This window comes from Empidonax traillii, unplaced genomic scaffold, assembly GCF_003031625.1.
Source record: "Empidonax traillii isolate 1590-97213 ecotype Southwest subspecies unplaced genomic scaffold, ASM303162v1 scaffold96:size1206935, whole genome shotgun sequence".
Lineage (NCBI taxonomy): Eukaryota > Metazoa > Chordata > Aves > Passeriformes > Tyrannidae > Empidonax > Empidonax traillii.
The window spans coordinates 413,908-433,570 of record NW_020955289.1 but is presented as its reverse complement, the minus strand read 5'-3'; the positions used below and the strand labels follow the sequence as shown (position 1 = coordinate 433,570).

General features: G+C 38.2%; 1 protein-coding gene across 10 annotated transcripts in view; it reads right to left on the bottom strand.

Annotated features, from left to right (window-relative positions):
* Positions 1 to 19,663, bottom strand: part of SATB1 (SATB homeobox 1) — a 93,905-nt gene that overhangs the window by 22,691 nt on the left and 51,551 nt on the right. For all 10 annotated transcript variants that reach the window (XM_027881821.1, XM_027881819.1, XM_027881818.1 and 7 more), the window contains 2 exons: positions 12,433 to 12,645; positions 4,069 to 4,224 (listed from right to left, as the gene is read on the bottom strand). In XM_027881821.1, coding sequence (XP_027737622.1) covers positions 4,069 to 4,224; positions 12,433 to 12,645 — 369 coding nt within the window. The remainder of the gene's footprint in view (positions 1 to 4,068; positions 4,225 to 12,432; positions 12,646 to 19,663) is intronic.

Sequence of the window (19,663 nt, the reverse complement as noted above, 5' to 3'; positions counted from 1 at the left end):
TTCCAGCAAAGTTTTGCTTTTTTCCCTGCTCAGGCCTAGCATGGGCAGGCCACAGCTTTTCAGGATAAGCCATAACATAAATATAACTTCTCAAAACACAACAAACATACAGAAACACTACAAGTCTCTACTTGCCTTATCTCTCAGGGCTCTTAGGTTTGGGGGTTTTGTTTGTTTGTTTGCCTGCTTTTATGGAATAAAATTAGATTTCAGCATCTGTCACCATCAAGAAAAAAACTCATCCCTGGCTCCCACGTGAGAACATTGTAACCACTGCACAGTTACTGAACCATGATGCCTTAACGATCATTACACAAATCAACCTTTTTTTTTTTTTTTAATAATGAAATTAAGAACATTCTTCCATAATTACTTGAATCAGACTGTCAGGTCATAAATTTAATAAAAATCCAATAAGATGAAACATATTGTATCATAAAGGTAACGTATGCCATACAATTTTGTATATGTGTGGATTCTTTTGATTTAGACTTATTCAGGTGAGCTGATTTAATTCTAGCAAATAATACTGTTAGCATTGCCATCCTACTACTGAAAAGCAACAACCTGGGAGTAGAGACAAAACACTTAGTAAACCTTTCTGCCTTCCTTTTTCATGCATTTTCTCAAAGCTCTCTTTTCAACATAATCTAAAACAAATATGCAGGCCTATTAGACAGACAACTTACAATACAAATTTAAGATTTGAAACACTGATATTAGGTGCTTTGCCAATTACAGTTCTAAAACTCCCCAAAGATATGATGTATTCCAGCAATTCAAATTATAGTATCTCCCTTAGCTCCTCAGTACAACCATATTAAATTAAAAAATATATATTTTGAATTTAACAGAATTTGAATTTACTCCGTACATAATGTATCGATCCTTAAAAACATAGAAACTTAAAAAATATACAGAATGCATTCATATCTACATGGAAAAAGAATTCGACATTTGAAGGAATGTCCTAGAGCCAAGTCCCCAAACCCCTTCAAACCCATATGCCAGACAGTCTTTTTCTTTGGGAAAGCCAACAAGGTGCCAGCAAAGTGCAAACCTCTGCCTGATCCCGTCACCCTGACCTTGCCTGTGCCACGACCTCTGTCATACGGGGCCCCAGCAGCCAGCTGGCTTGTTGAGCATCAGGTTCACATCCGATTCTCTGTCACTCAGGAAGATTTAAAAACAAAACTGTTAATCAGAGCATTATTTTCTAGTATGTGTTCTCCAGACTTTTCACTATAAGAGTGACTGGAAGAGATTATCCCAGGATTTCCAGTTCCACTCTTGCCAAAGGCACTAACACAGGACAGGGGAAGATGCTCTTTTTTTACCTTGGCTCTACCCAAATAGAAACTCCTGTAGCGCATCATTTAATAGCAATCCTGTACTAAGTGCTCTAGTCAGCAGAACATTATCTGCAGTCTCCTGGCTCAGGCAAGCCCAGCCACCTTGCAGATGCCGGCTGCTTAGACATCCAATCTAATGTTGACTCAAATCAGTTCCTTAAAAAGAAATAAAAATAAAAAAGGCCCTCCAGCAAACAACTACCTTTGTCCACTCACAGAGCTGGTTTAAGTCCCGTACTGTTTTATGCCATAACTCCAGAATACAATCAGAAGTTAATCAAGTTTTTATCTCCAAAATAAGATAAAACCAGCAATGTTGAATTTTAGCCATTTTAGAAAACAAAACTGTTAACCAAAGCATCTTTTTCTAATATGTGTCCTTCAGACTTTTCACTATAACTTCAAGTGATTATCCCAGGATTTCCAGTTCTGAGCATGGACCTAATATCTTCAAATTAAAACAATATCAGCAATAGATCTCTCTCAAGAGATGTTCTATTAGAGAATATGTTTGGACAAGTCTCTATTTTTTGTGCAAGGGAGACTTTTTTGTCCCAGGAAATATTTATCTGTACCACTGACAAGCTCCAATGCAGAATTTTTTTCCAATACAGGTATCTCCTTTAATATATGTGGAGTTGGTACATATTTAAAACTTATTAATTGGGTGATTAGTAGTCAGCTAGTTAGAGAAGACTCAACACATCCAGTTTACCTAGGAGGTTACTTCTGCGAAGCAACTTTCTACTACAAATGACACTTTGTCTAACTACAGACCTGAAAGTTTGTTTGACACATAAATTAACATTGCATTGCTGAAACTGGGGAGAAAAATAACCTCTGGGAATATGAGTATAATCACTATAGTAAAAGGGAAAAGAACTACATGTTTGGTGGTGTTTTCTATACTCAGTAGCAAAGTTTGTACAAGAATCTAAATGTTATACCATTGCTCAAATAAGCCTGAACTGCATCCTCTGGAAGCTCTTGGGCTTCACTTTGATTACCTGTCCCTTTTAAGGTCAGCATTGGAAGAGCTGTCCCACCTAGAGATTTTAAGGCTTTGCACTTAAATAAATATACTATTGCACAAATCAGATCAAAACAAAATTATGCAGGCTGATAGACTGGCTTCATACCTTAGCTTTGCAGAGAACTGCAGTGGAAAGGGGAAGGTGCAGAAAACGGACAGTTCTCTAACCCCAAGTCTTGACATGTAAATAAAGACATCCGAGGAGCACACAGGTTGGAAGCTGCTGCAACATTCTATCATAATTAGAAACATTTCAAGAGCTCTGTAATTTCCAATCAAAATTACAGTAATTTCCGATATACAAGCCATGATTCATGACAGAATTTTTACATTCCATGGGAGATTATAGTGGCCTGATGTATGACACACTGAATACAGCACTAACATAAACAATTCAGTTTAATGTTTAAACAGCACTTGGTGTTTAGAATCCCACAATAAAAGAAACATATTATTGTTGAAATTATCACTTTGACAGTGATTGAAGGGTAGGCAGGCATGTGGCCTATAAAGCTATAATTTTTACAGTCCACAGCTTGAGTTTAATCATTTTGATATAACATTTCCAAAATATCCCTTTAAATGCTCCTTACACCATATAACTTAAGAGAAAACATCCTTTCTGCACAATGAAGTGAACTCCAAAATGTGAACAACACAGAAGTCAAACATTAAAAGAGTTGTTAAAAAGAAAACCAGCATTAAAATGCTGACGGCCTAGGAAACAATGGTCTAACTGAGGATCGTCAGCTTTCCCTGGAAGATGCTGAAATTTTCTATGAAGCAATTTTAGAAAAGTAAAGGAGTAGTGATTAAGTGGACTCAACATTTAATCTTATGTGAAAAATCAACACTGGTGCCTTTGTCATTTCTTTAAGTTTTGATCTAAACATGGTTCTAGTCTTTCCCATTTTTCTGTATGTTTTCCCTTTACTTCTTGAGCACACTTAAATCAATGCTTTTGCATACTTCAGTGATCTTTCTCAGAAGACACGTCATTTATGATAATCACACCCAAATAGTGCTTGCTGATTTCCCTTTTGCCACTAAACTTGACAGAAACTCTTCAGCTGAAGAAAACAGAATAGGAAACCACACAAGAAAGGCTGAAAACTGAATATGCAATACATATGTATGCACACACACAATAACTAAGCAGACATCATATTCCAAAAAGACTATATGTGTTTTCTCAGATACAACTTGTATAACTGTAATTTGTTGTGGGGTTTTTTTTGGGGTTGACATGGACAGTGCTGTCCACCTTCCATGCACAGCCTCACCAATGGGTCTGACTAAATATTTTCACAAAAAAACCCAAAACCCCAGTGTTCCTCATTACAGTTCATGTAACTGCAAAATACCAAAGCCTTGACATGCATTCAGCAGCAATACATAGACCTTGCCCACAGCTTTTGCCACATACACAGCAGCTAAGAACTCATCAACCTGATGCCATCTGAGCTGTACCAAGACCCATGGGAGACATCTCGGGAAGCCTCTTCTCAACCCCACTGGTCCAGGGGAACCAGATGTTACCTCTGGACTCAGCAAGGAGCTCCAAGTTGTGATATTGGACTGATGTGCTGACCTGGCCACTCAGCTCACACAGAAATAGACCAAAACTGGGGCAGGGGAATAATTGCACAGGACACAGAGTTCTTCGCGCCCTGGGAGCTTTACCTGGCTTTTGGTTGCCGCAACCTTTGCAAACAGCGCTTGAGACACCTTAGCTCTCTTCATTTCCTGCTGAATCTCATCATAAATGGAAGCATTAATGTTCATGGAATTGTTTTCTGGTTTTCCATTCCTCTCTGTAGCAATAGTAGCAGTTTTGACCTAGAAAATATGAGATATTTTTCATTATGAAAAAGTTATTTTCCTCTCTTTCCCTCCCCAAGTATTTCCCCTTTGCATGTTATTCCTTTTATTCAATATTTCTCTGATATTCCTTCAGCTTTTCAGAGACTTAAATTTGTATGTTCAAGCAAGAAACAAGAAAATTCAGCACATTGTAACAGGTGAGTGCCTCTGAAATATGAATTATCATTAACTGACCACTGCAAATTCAATGCCATAAAACAAACTGGGTGGAAACTTGTCAGTCTTGTAGAGACTTTTTAATTTTTCCATGATTTCTCTGCCCCACACAAATAAAATAAAAATTGTGAGTGCAACATAAAGAAGAATCTCTAATGAAATAGAAACCTGAGAGATATATCTTGATTCATCTTATGTCCAATACACTCAAATGCATGATAATGTTGAGAATTTGTGGCTTTAGATTGAACTTTTAGAAATATATCTTATCAGTTTAGTTCTTAAGCTGTTTTTAAGAAAGAGATAATTTAGAATAATGCATACTTTAACCACGTTTTCATGAAACCAAGATAAAACTTTGTTAAAACTATTGATTCTAGTTGTATTTCACTTACATACATCAAATATTTATTCTTCTTGCACTCCAGGTTAAATAAACACCAAACATGTAAACAAGAGAGAATGATTACGGTACCACCTCTATGCTGCATCTGCAGCATTAAGAAAACAACAAAAAAATACATCAGTAGTGACATGATGTGCAGGAGACTATCCTTTCCTTCCTCCTCTGGAAATGATGGAAGTGATGTTTCAACACCAAGCATCATCCCACCAAGGTTAGAGTGCAGTTTCTGCAATATCAGTTGAGAGGTACAAAGATCAGCAGGTATTCAGCTTATCCTGCAATATTCTCAGTAGTTAAGGATAGCGTCTGTCTTTAGCAGTTACTCTTCTAATGCTTGCCCAGGATTAGTAAACCTAATAAACCACTAATCCTGAAGTGGACCAAACGGACGGAAAAACTGGATTTCTGCCAAGAACTCAGAAGGTGACAATGCAAAATCAAACATTTCAATTCAAACCTACTGACTCATATTGAGGTCGTTGAGAGCTGAATTAATTTAGTTATTCAGAAGTTACACATCTAGTTTAAGACTAGATGTGTTATTTAGCCTAACTCTAACTCTAATGGACAGAGCCTCACATTTCCAGAAGGTGATTCAGCCTACTCTTAAGTATGCATCTAAACCCACACTTTCACTATCAGTTTGATCCAGTGCAAGTCAGCATCTTCCTGTGCCCTGAAGTCCCTTGAGGTTCAAAGGAAATCACGACAACATGATAATTCATTTTCTAATCTCACTATCTATAAGCTTTCACAGGTCTCACGATACAAGAGTCAAAGGGTTTGATTGAGAGACGTACTTAGGCAAACCAGGAGCCCATTTTTTCCTAGAAATGCCATGCTCAATTTGTGTTAGCTATCCTCCACAGTGCTTTTAAGATAAAATAATCTAGCCCAGAAACTGGGCATGCACACCACTTTTGCTGAGCCTGATTTGTCTATCAGGCTGTTCAGGAGTTGTGCTAACATAAGCCCATTAACTGCAAGGGGCAATATTCCAGCAAGAACAAGGTGTTCACAAGCACTTCCCCTTGCCTCCATTCTGTCAGGCATTAGCACCTTCTGAGACCTGAAAACAGAGGTCCTAAATAAAAAGGGAAATGAAGAAAACCTCCATAATGTGGCATACACTTTAATCATGTGATTTGCTTTCAACTGAAAACAACTGATACTTTGCAGCCATGCCCTTTTCTGCAGTGTGACATTTTACCAGCAACACTGCAGCAGAGGATGGCCAAGCCTGGGCCAACGGCTGTTCAGAAACATTTGAGGCAGTGGGCATCATGAGGAGCAGCAGCACAAAACTCTCAGGCACACCTCACAGTGGGCAAATTAGTATGGGGCCGCAAGAGCAGGTGCATCTCCTGAGCATCATACAGTGAAATCATTTAAAAATACAAAATCAGTGGCAACTTTATAACCTCGAAATGAGAGTGACTTGCCAAAAGATAACTGACAACCAATGGGGATGTTAAATACGCAACTGGAAACAGACTTCTCTGCGTGCATGTAAAAATCCGGCTAAGCTAAATTAGAGAATGAAAAACTGATGGCTTTGTCAACGTGCCTTCTTGGACCTCAGGTTTAAATTTTGACAAAAAAATTTCAGCCCTTCCCCAAAAAAATGATTTTAACTTGTAACCAGTCTTTTAATGACACAATGGGAAGATAAGAAGATGAAGGTATTCACCTCACATACACAATTCTTTTGGGAAGGAAACACTTTGCTCTTGTGATCCTGAACAAATGTCTCTCTTCTGTAAGCACACTACCTTTTTGATTGCTACTCAGCTTCAAAAGACAGCTTCACATCGTAGTAGTACTTCATAGACCACTTAACTGAGCTGTGAAAACCCAGATCATCAAAAAACATCACACACCATGCTGGAGACATAATTTAAAATAAGCATCTTGGTCCACACTTTCCAATGTCCAATTTAATGCATTTAATCCAGGGGAACTACTGCAAATCCTCAGTCTGGTTCAAAAATCACATCTATCTTTATACATGTACAATGAATTCAACAGCATCTAATATGTCACTGAAGTTAGAACGAACTCCTATTGCCTTCTGTTGATATTTAATTAGGAAACCCTAACTGAATTCAGAAAACACTAATATTTGCATCAAAAAGCCATATTAGCCCAAAGATCTTCAGGAGAATAAAAGTCTTAAAGTTATAAAATGATGGGTTTGGGGATTATCAAGAGTTGCAGTTTGCAGCCATACCCTCTTCCTTTCCAATTTACATCATTGGCCAAGTATAAAAATTCTTCCCCTGCCTCTTAATAATTTCTCTTCAAGGATCAGGTACAGACTCTGGCTGGACTAGATGGACTATTGGTCTGCTCTGGTCTGATGAATTCCATGCAATAATGCTAATTAACCTCTTGGAGAATATCCATACATAAAACTGTTTCATAATTTATACATAAGCAAGCATCTAGGCTGTTGTGTTGAATTTAGAATAGAGTTCAAGACAGAGGCTGTTTGAAGCTAGGTTGAAAAAACAACCTCCTCCTCAAAAAGACCTAATAGAAAACAAAAAAGCCCTCAACGATGCCACTTCGGGACTTCAGAGAGGAGGTGGAAAAAGTATTCATTTTGGAGAGAAAAACAAAACAAAACATAATCTCTTATCTCATCCACTCTTAAGCATAACCTCCCACCCCACCCACACTTACAGCCACATTTTCTGTTTAGGAAAGAAACCATAGATCAGCTAATTTTTTTTTTTTTACAGTAACCAAATTTTGCAAACACTAACTGAACAGGGAAGCATTATTTTACAAATGTGACACACTGAGAATCAAAAATTCATCTGGACATCTTCCTATCACCAATCCATTTAGTCTTCTAAAAATACCTGAAAAAAATAACACATCCATCCCCTCTTGGCCTGCCCAGATATGTCTTGTCATCAAATAAGTACTGATTACAGTAGCAAGAAGTTCTGGATTAATTAATTTTTCCTAACAGGAAAAAAAAGGACAGGTTTTTATAGAAGAAATAACCAATATGAAGAGGTTTTCACAAACATGGAAGCTCACTCGTTCCCCATCGAAAGTGAAACAAAAAAATCTTATATAACACATTCTCATAAGTACTGTTTTAGCTTGGGAACAAAAATCTTCTTTAATCCTGGTTTAGCTTTTAATATTACATCGTACATTAAAATTCATAAAGTAGTTCATTCCAGGCAAAACAAACTACTTTTCAGTTCTGCTCTGCAAATAGCAGAGGAGGTACAATAAATGCTGTTGCTTTCAGAACAGCTTTTATCAGGACAAGGTTTACTACTCCATTATTACAGTGGCGCCTGGAAGTGCAGTTATAGTTAAGTGTCAGGGTTTCCATTAACTCTCTTCCATGGTGGTTTTTGCGGGGGTAGGAGGAGAGGGTTGCACTTATTATTTTGTCCATTTTTACTTTCATTAAAATGCAACTCGGCACAAAGTCTATCAACCTAAATCTCAAATTTTGCCGCCTTAAAAGTTTTGCTGGAGCTGACATATGGCATGTGTTTAAACTCCAGGGCTGCACCATCAAGTTTCATGGAAGCTGGTGAAAGAGTTCCTTGCAATGGAGGTTCACTGGTCCTCAAACACCTCAAAGCAGTGTCCTCCTCGAGACCAGTCTTTCAAGAGTGACATCCTATCTCTGAGACTTGAGCTGAAATTGCTTTAACATGAAGGAACTGTAATTTATCTGGAGTCAGAGGGAGGTCAGGATTATATTTATGAGATGAAAGTTTTTGTCAATGACTACCCAGAACCGTGACTCATCCAAGATTTGTGGATACTTCTTAAAACACTGTCTTGACGTTACACGTACTCTGTTTTTACACAGGATGATGATGGGCCCCAACACTTGACACAAATTTTCCTTGTGGAATATGGGTGGCAAGAAGGATTTCTTCCTCAGCTCTGCTGAAATGGAGATTACTTGTTCTGAGAAGGAAGTGTTCATAACTGCAGGCTAAAAAGCTTTAAGCAGAATACTTTGGAAAAGAAACTTTGTCACCTGACTCCATTCTCTCTAACAATTTGTACCAAGTAGGAGGGAGTCCTCTTCCCCCCACATCCCAAACTGCTCTGATGGGTCAAAAACGCCATCCCTCACAACTCAGCATCCTTTAAAGTATACCCAGATCCTCTAATTCCTACAGAGCATGCAACAGATTCATCCTCTGAACTTGACCTAGGAATACCCTGAAAGGACCTCTGTGGGATAATTTGCAAGACAAAGATGTTGAAGAGTGGAGCAAAATTAATAAAAGAAGGAGAACATGAAACGACCTTTTTCTTTCCTTCTAGGAGAGGTTAAACTATGTCTCCATGCAGTACCTACCTGATGGAGAAGTTAATACTTATAAACTCCAGTGCCCCAGGAAAGAGCCTGGCAGACAGGCTTCTGCCCCCGTGGGGTGGCAAGATGAACAATGTCCAAGGGAAAAATTCTTGTGTAGGCTGTCTCCTTGTGCTCAGTCCGCCAGTGTGGAAGACAGTAGCAGACTTTTACAACTCGACCAGCTTAGAGGGCTATACATGCATCCCAAAAGCTCATGCATTACAGGCTAATGATTCCAATTAAAAAAAAAAAAAAGTAAGATTTTGCATTTTGTTTAAGTCAGAGAGAAAGGGAGAAGTAAGGGGACAAAGAGCTTCTTAAAGGATTTCAAAAAAGAATTGGAAACAATCCAGATACATTAGCTCAAGTAGCAACTAGTAAGAATGCTGTAAAAATGAGATAAATTCAACACAGTTCCTTCTAACTCAGGCACTAGGGTTTATGCTTGGTGAGTTCCTACCATCCAATCAGACCTCCAAGGTCACGCTTTCTCTTTTTGCATACAACAGTATCCAAAATTTACACAGAACAAGCTCAGCTGCTAAATGGTTAAGTCTGCTCTACTGTCTGGCCACCAGTTGGCAACACAAAAATGCAAAATAGATCCTTTTCAGGATGTTTATTTTCACATCCTTCCGAAACTGATAACTTGCAATTGCAAAATAAACCTTCATGTGTGGCATATTAGCTCCCATTTTTCATGGTTTCATAGTTTAATTGTTTCAAATGTTACACTGGTCTAAAGATTTAATATTAAATATGTTGGCTCTTGCGTAAATTCTGTTGTCAGGATAAACGGTCTGTTTTCTCTTTCAACGGTTATCCAAGAAGCTCACAACCAAGCTGGAAAAATATTATGCTGTATTCCTGCACAGTGAACTTTAAATAATTGCTTGTAATAAATTTAGTAGTAAGGATGCTAGTAGTTTTATTCCCTTAGTATCAAATATTCAATAAACTGTGGACATTTTGTGGGAGTCATCAGAGTATTAGTTTGCATTAATAATTTTGCAGTATCTTGAGTATAATTTATTTCTGCTGTGATTTTTAAAGTCATACTTGCCAGTGTTGCAACTAGGATAATTTCATTATTATTTCTAGCATTAAGTATTGTACTTATGCTACGAACACAGATATCCCAATTTTCAAGCTTAGGACTCTGAACAGTTAGCAGCAGGTGGAAAGTGCTTCAGATGTTAATAGGTGGGTAATTCTGGAAACATGTAAAAACGTCATAGAGAATCCCAGCTCAGAGATCTACATTCTCACTCCATTTACTAGGGAAAGTGCGTATGTTTTGCTGAATGAAAGAGAATAGTAAAAAAATTGGGAAAAATAACTGTTTTGTTCTCTAGACCTCAAGTATTAGTCTATAAAGTTTCCTTGTTAACTTGCTTTCCATCTGAAAAGGATTAAAACAAAAACCTATGCTGTTTCCACTTTGAACTGTCGCAACTAGGTTAACTATACTCCTGACTCACACTAAAAAAAAATGAAATGTAATTATGAACAAGAGCACAGTAGAGACAGATATCCACCCCCACCCACCCCACCCCCCAAATCTGGACTTACAGTATGTTTTGTCAGTTAAGAAAACCCCTAAGTCTCACTTTCTTTCTGGTTGCCAGGGATTTATAGAGTTTAAAGTGTGAATTAAAACCAATACAAGGACTACCTCTGACTTCACATCCTTCTGGAAGGTCCTGTAATTAACTCTGTTCTTTAGCTGTGAAATTGCCCAAGACCACTTGAGACAGAGTGAGACATTACCTTGGCAGAAAGAGATAAGTTAAGAAGCAGGGTTAGCCTTTGCTCTGAATTACCTGGGCTGTGGGAGCAGGTACAGATATTAAAACAAACTCAAATGTTATTTTAAACGCAGTTATCTCTATTTAACTATTTCCCACTAAAGCATTACTATGTAAATAGATTCTTGTTTTGAAGAATATCTATAGTGGATTTTACAGACTAAACTCAGTTAATGATAACAAAACTACACCATTAGCACAGTCTGTTTTTTCAGCTAAATTTTTTTTCTCCTCTTATGAAAAGTACTGCAGCAGGTCAAGGTGATCTTCTGTTCTCCCTTCTACAATTTAGTCATTCGTTACTTTAGTGTGGTCCTTAGTACCCATTAACTGCAGGAAAATTAGAAAAATAATCTTGAGAAATTTTTAGCATTCAGAATGGGTATGGAACATAGTCATAGTCACAAGCCTATGACTGGTTAATGAAAAACTGCTGTTTATATACTCAATCATCACAAAATTCCCACAATCCCAAACCCTTGCTTTGTATAGCAAATCTGAACTGTATATACAGTACGATTCCCACATATCTGCAGATCAGATTTTTTCCTTGCATAGGTACAACAATGCAGAATATTTCAGAAAAGATACAGTTTTTGGAGTATTTCGCTCACAACCAAATTTCTTCTTTGTGGAAATTCTGTGCATTCCTATGGCTCACACATGTATTTACCATGTACCTTAAAACAAGCATCAGAGTTTCCTTGAAAGACACAAGGATTACACCATTTAATTTCTGGATCTCACTCTATCAAACTTTATAATTTCTGTAGAATTAAATAAAATAGATTTTACAGAAATCAATAGGAGTTTCATTTGAATAAATACTAAATGAAGCTTTAATGAACATATCCAAATCTTTCAGAGCGAGCAATATAGCAAGTCTGTTACATTACCCAGTTGTCAGTAACCCAACCCGGTGAAAGACTGCCTAGCATTTTGGGATGGAGTCTTCTTTTCCACATCACTTCCATTTTACCTGTTTGATTTCTGGAAAATAATTTTTAAGGCACTACAATGTACTCATACTTCTGCTTTCCTTCCCTCTCAGTTTAGTGGTCCAAATCCTTCAAAATCCCTGTCTGAACCTCTAAGATTAGAAACCTGAGAAGTGTAGGAAAAGACAACAGCTAAAAGCCACCATCTTTCAGGTCCGGCAAAGCTCTTACCTGAATAAAGTAAGAAAAAAAATTCTATAGGGAGCATAAAAGAATTTATCTTAAAAGTAGAAAACAGATAGAAATTACTGTTAGTATCACCCATTATATTTCTTAAATTTAATCTGTGGTATGCACTGCAAATAACAATTCTATGAGTATTTTTAAAAGAATGCAATAGCAAAAGCTTTCTTTTTTTTTTTTTTTTTTGGAAGAAAGGTATCACGCAGCAGCACAGTGTGAAAACACAACAAGCAAATCTCAAAGTCAGAGAGAGCATTTTACTTGTGGAGGCCGGCTGGGTGGTGTGCTTATGAGAGGTGCGGGGCCCATCGCAGAGGCTGCATTCAAGCTCCTTTCCCTTTCGTCCTGGTAAATTCGATCTCGTTCTGCTTCTGGCAGCTGCAAGAAGTTCTGCATAGCCCGAAGGTTTACCAGCAAGGACTGCGAGGCAGTCTTGGGATCCTCTTCCTTTCGGAGGATTTCTGAGAGCAAGCCCTGTAGGGAGGGAAGAAAAAAAATAGGCTGGAGAGTTAGCCCAGGTGAGCTCCCGAAAAACTGTGCTCTGCAAAGCCACTGCTTATCAGTCCTTGTTCTCCTTACTGCTGGGCTGAGAAGGAGAGCAGCAAATGCACTATTCACTCCACATAGGAATATATTAATAGCATTTTAGGCAGCAGAGAAGAGAACCTCAATTGTACCCTAATTTTATTAAGCACCTGTTTTACATACAACATAAACTGAATCTACCTAATAGGTCTCCTTCCTTTTACTGGCTTAACTTGCCTTGAAATCTTTCACAGTTGACAGACAATCATGAGACGTTAAGAATAAGTGAAATACAATGGGGTGTTCTCAGGCTTAACAGACAAAATGCATACTCAACTTAAAAAAAAAGACTTTTCACATTTCTAGCAACTTAAACAGCTCTTTGAAAGGAAGTGATATTTCATAACTAATCTGAGATGATAAACTAGCAACATTACTAAAGTACTGCTTAACTGACTCATTTTTTGCAAGTCAGTATTTCTTTCTAAGAATTGTATATGGGAGTTCAACAAGAAGTGACAAAGCTCACTGCTGGATGCCCTAACCTTCCTCCTTCTTGCACCTTCCCCTCCCCTCATCAGGAGAACCGTAATCCTCACCCAGTCCATTGCCTGGGATATTTATTTGAGAGCCTGTTGTGCAGGTCTCATTTCCTAAGTCCATTTAACATTGCCGTCATTTGACCACTTTCAGAGTCCAGCAACGACACCGAGAAATGAGAAGAAAACTGTATATGAGGCATCAGCAGCAGCAAGCCTGAGGTGGGCAGGCTGCAGGGGATAGCATGCTGTCAGTAGTTCGTTACAGATCACACAAGCTTTTCTACACAATCTTTCCATCTCGGCTCGCAGCAACGGAGCAGGCCTGGTGGTCTGCTAATTCCTAATTCTTCTAAAAGATGAAATATTTATGAACTTGTAAGTGCAACTGCAACTTCAACGTCAACAGGTTCTTGAAATCGACCCCCCCTGCCAAATTCTCCTTTTAAATATGTCAGGCATCCCAAATGCTCTACTGTCTTGGAGTAACAAGATGGTGATAAGAAAACTAACTTTTGCAAAAGTAGATGTGAACTTCTTTTTAGAATAAATGCTGTTGCTGTGCTGGTTCAAGGTAAGGATTAGTATGGGAGGCTTTTACTGCTACCATAACAATGGAACAGGCATGTGAATTTAAAGAAATCACACAACCCAATGTTTCTTTTCCTAAAGAACTGCTGTTAGTTATTTGGGATAATGGAGAGGTAAATGGAGGGAAGGAAGCAGACAATTAAAAAGCTAAAACTAAAGCAATCCTGACTGAACAGATACATTCCTAAAGGAGTACAACAGAAAGATACAGCCAAGATGCATCTTTGTAGGGAAGTCTCACGCTCACAGCACCTGTGGAAGTTGTCACCTCTCTCAAAGGTCTTATCCTTTCAGGCATAAGCATTAGCACCTTATGGAGACGCTGCAGCAAAGCCAATGCTCTCAGGCAGCTGTGCTTAGGCGGGGTCAGGGCCCACCCAGTGCAGGTCTGAGCTCAGTATGTGCCTACTGCACCTGCACATCTTGGACAATGAGGACAGATGTGCTAACCACTACACTGTGGCCAGTGTGGTCCCCTGTCTGGACATGTAAAAGGGGAATGGGATGGAAAAATACAAACAGCCTTTCCATCACTGAGCATGAAAGATATTTCAGAGGAGTATTAAAAAAATAATGGTCTTGGGGGATACTTTCTTACCGCTTTTCTTCATCCCTCTTCTTTTTTGTGGTATCCAGTCAGAAACTACGCAGAAGGTGCAATGACTTATTGACAATAGTGGCATTTAGGTCACGTATAAGTTTTACTTTTTTTCTTAGTGATTGGTATAATAATAAATTTCCCTATTAGCAAATATGGAAATTAAGTTTGTATCTACCATTTTTTTCTATGTCCAAGTACTCCAAAATGGAGACATGGTAAAGCTGTCTGCAGAGCACAGGATGTAGAGAACAGAACAGAATCATTTAGGTTGGAAAAGACCTTTAAAATCCTCATGTCCGTCAGTTAACTCTTCACTGCCAAATCCGCCACTAAAACATGTTCCTAAGTGCCACATTTACACATCTTTTAAATGGGATGGTGACTCTACCACTTCTTTGTCAGCCTGTTCCAATGATGGATAACACCTCTGGAGAAGAAATTTTTCCAAATATCCAATCTAAACCTCCCCTGCTGCAACTTGAGATCATTTTCTCTCAGCCTGTCGCCTGTTCCTTGGGAGAAGACACCCACATTGCTACAACCTCCTTTTGGGTAGTTCTAAACACGTGATTTCTGACTGCTACAGAGCTGAAAACAACCTCACAGGGAAAAAAGCAGCAAGAAAAACTAAACTTAAGTGGACTGATCATTGTCAGGAAAGAAGACTCCGTAAAAACAGTAAGCCCACTGTCAGCCACAGGAAATATCCTTGAAAAATACTTTAGCTCATAATAGAAAACATTCACTTGTATAAGCATTTGTCACATAGTGGGCAGCTAAAAAAGGCTGATTTTCTCGTATAACTCTTCCCTCTTCAGTGAAATAAGGAAATAAAGAAATTTTTTTTTGTCTTTTTCTTGCATTTCTGTTGCTGCGGAACACTTCTTGGTAATTAGAAATGCCATAAGTATTCATTACCCTCTCCTTCCCCCATTGCTGCCTCGACCTGAGCTGGGAGCTGGGCAGAGAACACAGATGCAGAGAGAGGAGGGCAGATGAAAGAGCTGGGGAAAAGCAAGGAAGAGTTTACTGCTAGGGCTCTGAACCTAAAGGTCAGAATACATTAGGAAAGAATATGAAAAACAAGATGTAGTACCAGGTACAAACAAAGTCTCAGCATACAGTGTGCCTGCTTTAAATATTACTTTATTGCTACTGCTTCAATTTTTGAACACAAAACTTCAGCTAAAAGTTGTTAGACAAAATGTACACTGGGAAAAAGAAAGAAAATGTCAGCTCTCACATCCTGCCCCATCCTAACATGCAGAGATTTACTGTTCAATTTATCAGGCTTGAACCGGTTTGCCAAGACACTGGTCTTGGTGTGATCTCCTTGTATTGTACCTCAGGTTGTTTAAAAACTAAATCTGTTTTGCATAGAGATTATAAACAACGTTAGGCTCAGAGCCCTCCTCACTGTTCCTCCCTTGCATTCTTTTCACACTGGAAATGTATTTTCTTAAAATGATCCCAGGTTTCATAGAAAATAAAGACAGTTTACATGTTATTACAAGTATAATTCATTACTAATGGCACAAAAATGTTCAATAAATATTATCAGGGCTTTCAAAAGCTCATTACGAATTCTTCAAAAATGGAGATAAATTAAAGTGTTTGCCAATATGAACAAAAACACTGCCTGTCTGGCCCCCAGTTTGTCTCCTCTTTGAACGTAATCACTGATTCAGATAGATTTTATCAGTCTGATAGAACTTCAAAGCTCCCAGAAGAAAAATGCAATTTGCCCAAACCTTCCCAAAACATGCAGAACATCCCTGAATGCTATCCCTCTAGGTTGCAGGGTGCTCCTATACCATGTCCAGGTGGAAGATTATTCACAAGCTCCACCCACAAGCCTGGATCCCTGCCAAGTAAGTTATAAGCAGACACATTTATCTATGTCGTTTAGTAGCAAGAGGAGAGCTGTCATGATAGTGTAATAGCACCTTTTACCTTTTATTCAATAGTGATATGGATAGTGTGCTTTTTCTTAAATTACACTACGAAGAATTATATGAATACAGTGGCAATTTCTGTTATACTTAAGCAGGCAAATTTCTCTCTACCACATAATTTACAGAACTCAAATTCAATAAAACATTACATGATGGTCCATTACTGTTATCAATTTTGAATAATCCATCTTCATTTTTCATTTTACTGGAAAATAAAGTGTGCCAAAGACAAAAGGGAAGGGAAAAAAAATAGTGCCTGAGAAGGTGGTTTGTGTAAACTCAGATTTAGTTTTACAATTACATGGAGCCGTCTACTGCATCCAAGCATCCTCCTCTGATATAGCAATTGCCCAGAATTAGCATGAGCTAATGAGTCCTAAATTTACTGAAGTTTTCATAGTTTTCTCTCTATATGAGAATGGGCATTATATAAGAATGAAAGGCAATGTGTCCTGGCAGCTGATATTTTAAATGAACATAAGGATGAAGTAGAAAGGGGGGAGAGCGAAAAGTTATCCAGCAGAAACCCTGGGATCTCAAGAACTTTGAGATCAAATATTGTCACTGGTGAGAAGAAGAAAAATTACCATAGCCAGACTTTGCAAAAGCAGGAAAGAGCTTTCTTTCGTGAAGATGGAGCCAAGAGGTCACCTTCGTACACCACCACCCAAGTTCACACAGCAAACCTTAGGGCTGAAAGTGCACACAAACTGAGACAGGGAGCCTTCAAGTTACAGTTCCAACCACAACCATGACTAACACAATTCCTTGCTCGCGCAGTGCGGACTTGTCACCCTGCCACGCACCAGGCTAAGCTACACCTTTGAGTCAAATGTCAGACCTGCTGTGCGAACCCAAGCCTTCCGTTTCCTAACTCATGTTTACATTTACAAACACAAAACAGAAATGGGAGAGGAGTTTATTTATTTGTTTAGGACGCTGAAGGTGGTTCAGCCCAACAAATGTTGGTGCTTCGCTCCAGCTCTAAGAACGAAACAGAGGAGAGAAACTCCCAGTTTAATTGCACATTTAAAGGGGTAGGCAGAGCCTCTCTGCTGATGGAAGGCTGCTGCACCATGCTTTGGGGGGCTGTCCCAGTGCATCGTCACTGTCACCCACGGCTGCTCAGGGCCACCCAGGACAGAAAACTGATCACAATGCCATTTCCTGGCCAGCAAAGTGCAAGAAAATACTGAATTTGCTCTTTCAAAACAACAGAGATGTCTGTAAAATGCACTCACATCAACTGGAAAAAATACCATGTTTATTCACTCGGTGAATTGGTAACTAAAACATAATTTACCAAAATTACTCTGGCAAAGAGAGAGACCCTTTGGTAGCCTTGCCTGGAGCAAAACTCAGACCTGCTAGCACAAATCTTGACTCAACAAAATTGTACACTGCAAAGAGGTGCTAACAGGATTCAACCTGTTTCTTTACATTCAGTGAATTGGAATCACAACTGCTGACAGACAAGCAAAACTACCGATCTGACTGTATTCTGAAGCCTTCCTAGAAGGAGCACAGAGAAATTTCTCTTGGGGATAGGTGCTCTGCTCTCCAAAACTTCTTCTGCTTCCCATAACAACTGTTCTATTGTGTCTGTATAGATGTGAATTTTCATTCAAGTTATACCTATCTGGACTTTGATTAAAGTTGACAAGGCATATTCCTAAAAACTCAGTTTTGAAATTACCATTTGGAACTTAAAGGTTGGGGAAATTATTCAAGAAGATACTAAACTCACATTCTTTCTTAAGGACACACTTCCAAAGTGTGGCTGAGGGTTTTTTTCTACTTTATAAATAGACAATAATAATAATTTTTTTAAAAGACATTCTAGTTTTCAGAATTATTTTTACCAATTTCTTTCCTTTGACTTGGGAAAGGAAGAAATATTTCCAGTCAACATTTTTGCCCCCAAATCAAAAAATCTTGAAAATTAGGTCCAAGTACTGAATTACCACACTAAGCTGGTAGAATTCTCCTTCCCACCAAAAACCACCACCAAATTCTGTATTCATGTTTTAGAGCATAAATCTGCAAAAACAAGAGATGCCAACATCTTCAGCCAATTTCACCAAAGTCCATTTTATTGCCTAAACATTGTTAAATTACTCTTAATTTATAGATCATGTCTTTCCTTAACTTTTACACTGAAAGCAAATCTCTACCCTCATCTGAGACTGTATCTTGACACCAGATCTTTCTTGCACAGAACTCCTAACTAATTTCAGTGAGTTCTTAATGCCTTTAGAAAATGATGGCATGATCTCTTCCCTGGACCTTGGCTCAAATACACTTATGACAGTTTCAAAAATGTCAGTGGTAAGTCTCAGTTAGCTTTTTATCTCAGAAAACAGTAGATGAATTTAAACAAGCATTTTCACTTGCACTAGCCAAACACAAAAAAAGACGACGACTTAGGATATTACATCAATATTGGAAAATAACTTCTAAATAGGATCAGTTATTAAAGTGCTGCCCTAATTGCAGCTAACTGATGTATTCTGGAATAAGCCATGATGAGTTCAGAAGTACAGCAAGCAATTCATCTAAGAATTGCTGGTACCTGTGGTTATCCTTGGACATGAGTTGTCACTGTGGGTAAAATTGACAAAAGGTTTGCAAAGGTGAAATGCGCCTACAGCAAATTCCTATTTCGGTGGGGCTCTGCTTCATATGAAAAGTATGCTGAGATATTTCTTGGCAAAACTGAGAGTAATAATGCCTAGGCTCCTAGTATTTTTCCTTTTTGCTCCTCACATTTTCCACAATACATAACAAACAATGCAAAATCTTACGTAACTAACTGCAAATACTAACTTGATTAGCTAGCACAATTTTTAGGCTATAGGGATACTAATCTGGATTCCTTCAAGCAGATTTGGTTGAAAATTGTCAAAAAATATATATCTGTTTCATATCTATATCTATTTCATATCTCTTGAAGGGAATTGTTTTCAATGATTGTTTCAGGGTTTCCTCCCAGTTTTGGGTCACTTTGAAAACGTTTTACCGAGCTAGTTAACCGCAAAATCTGTGGAAGAATTGAACTTTAAACAAATATCTAATACCATCTGTAGTAAGAAAAATACCTACTAATACATATTTTTTATATATATTAGTGTAAATAATAATATGAATACAAAAGTAAAGAGTCAGTATCTGCACTAGAAATATGGTTCTACAGTCGCATTCATCACATCTAAAGAGCATCTTCTCATACTGTGTCATATAAATTCAATGCTCAGTCAGAATCAATCATCCTTGTATTTCAC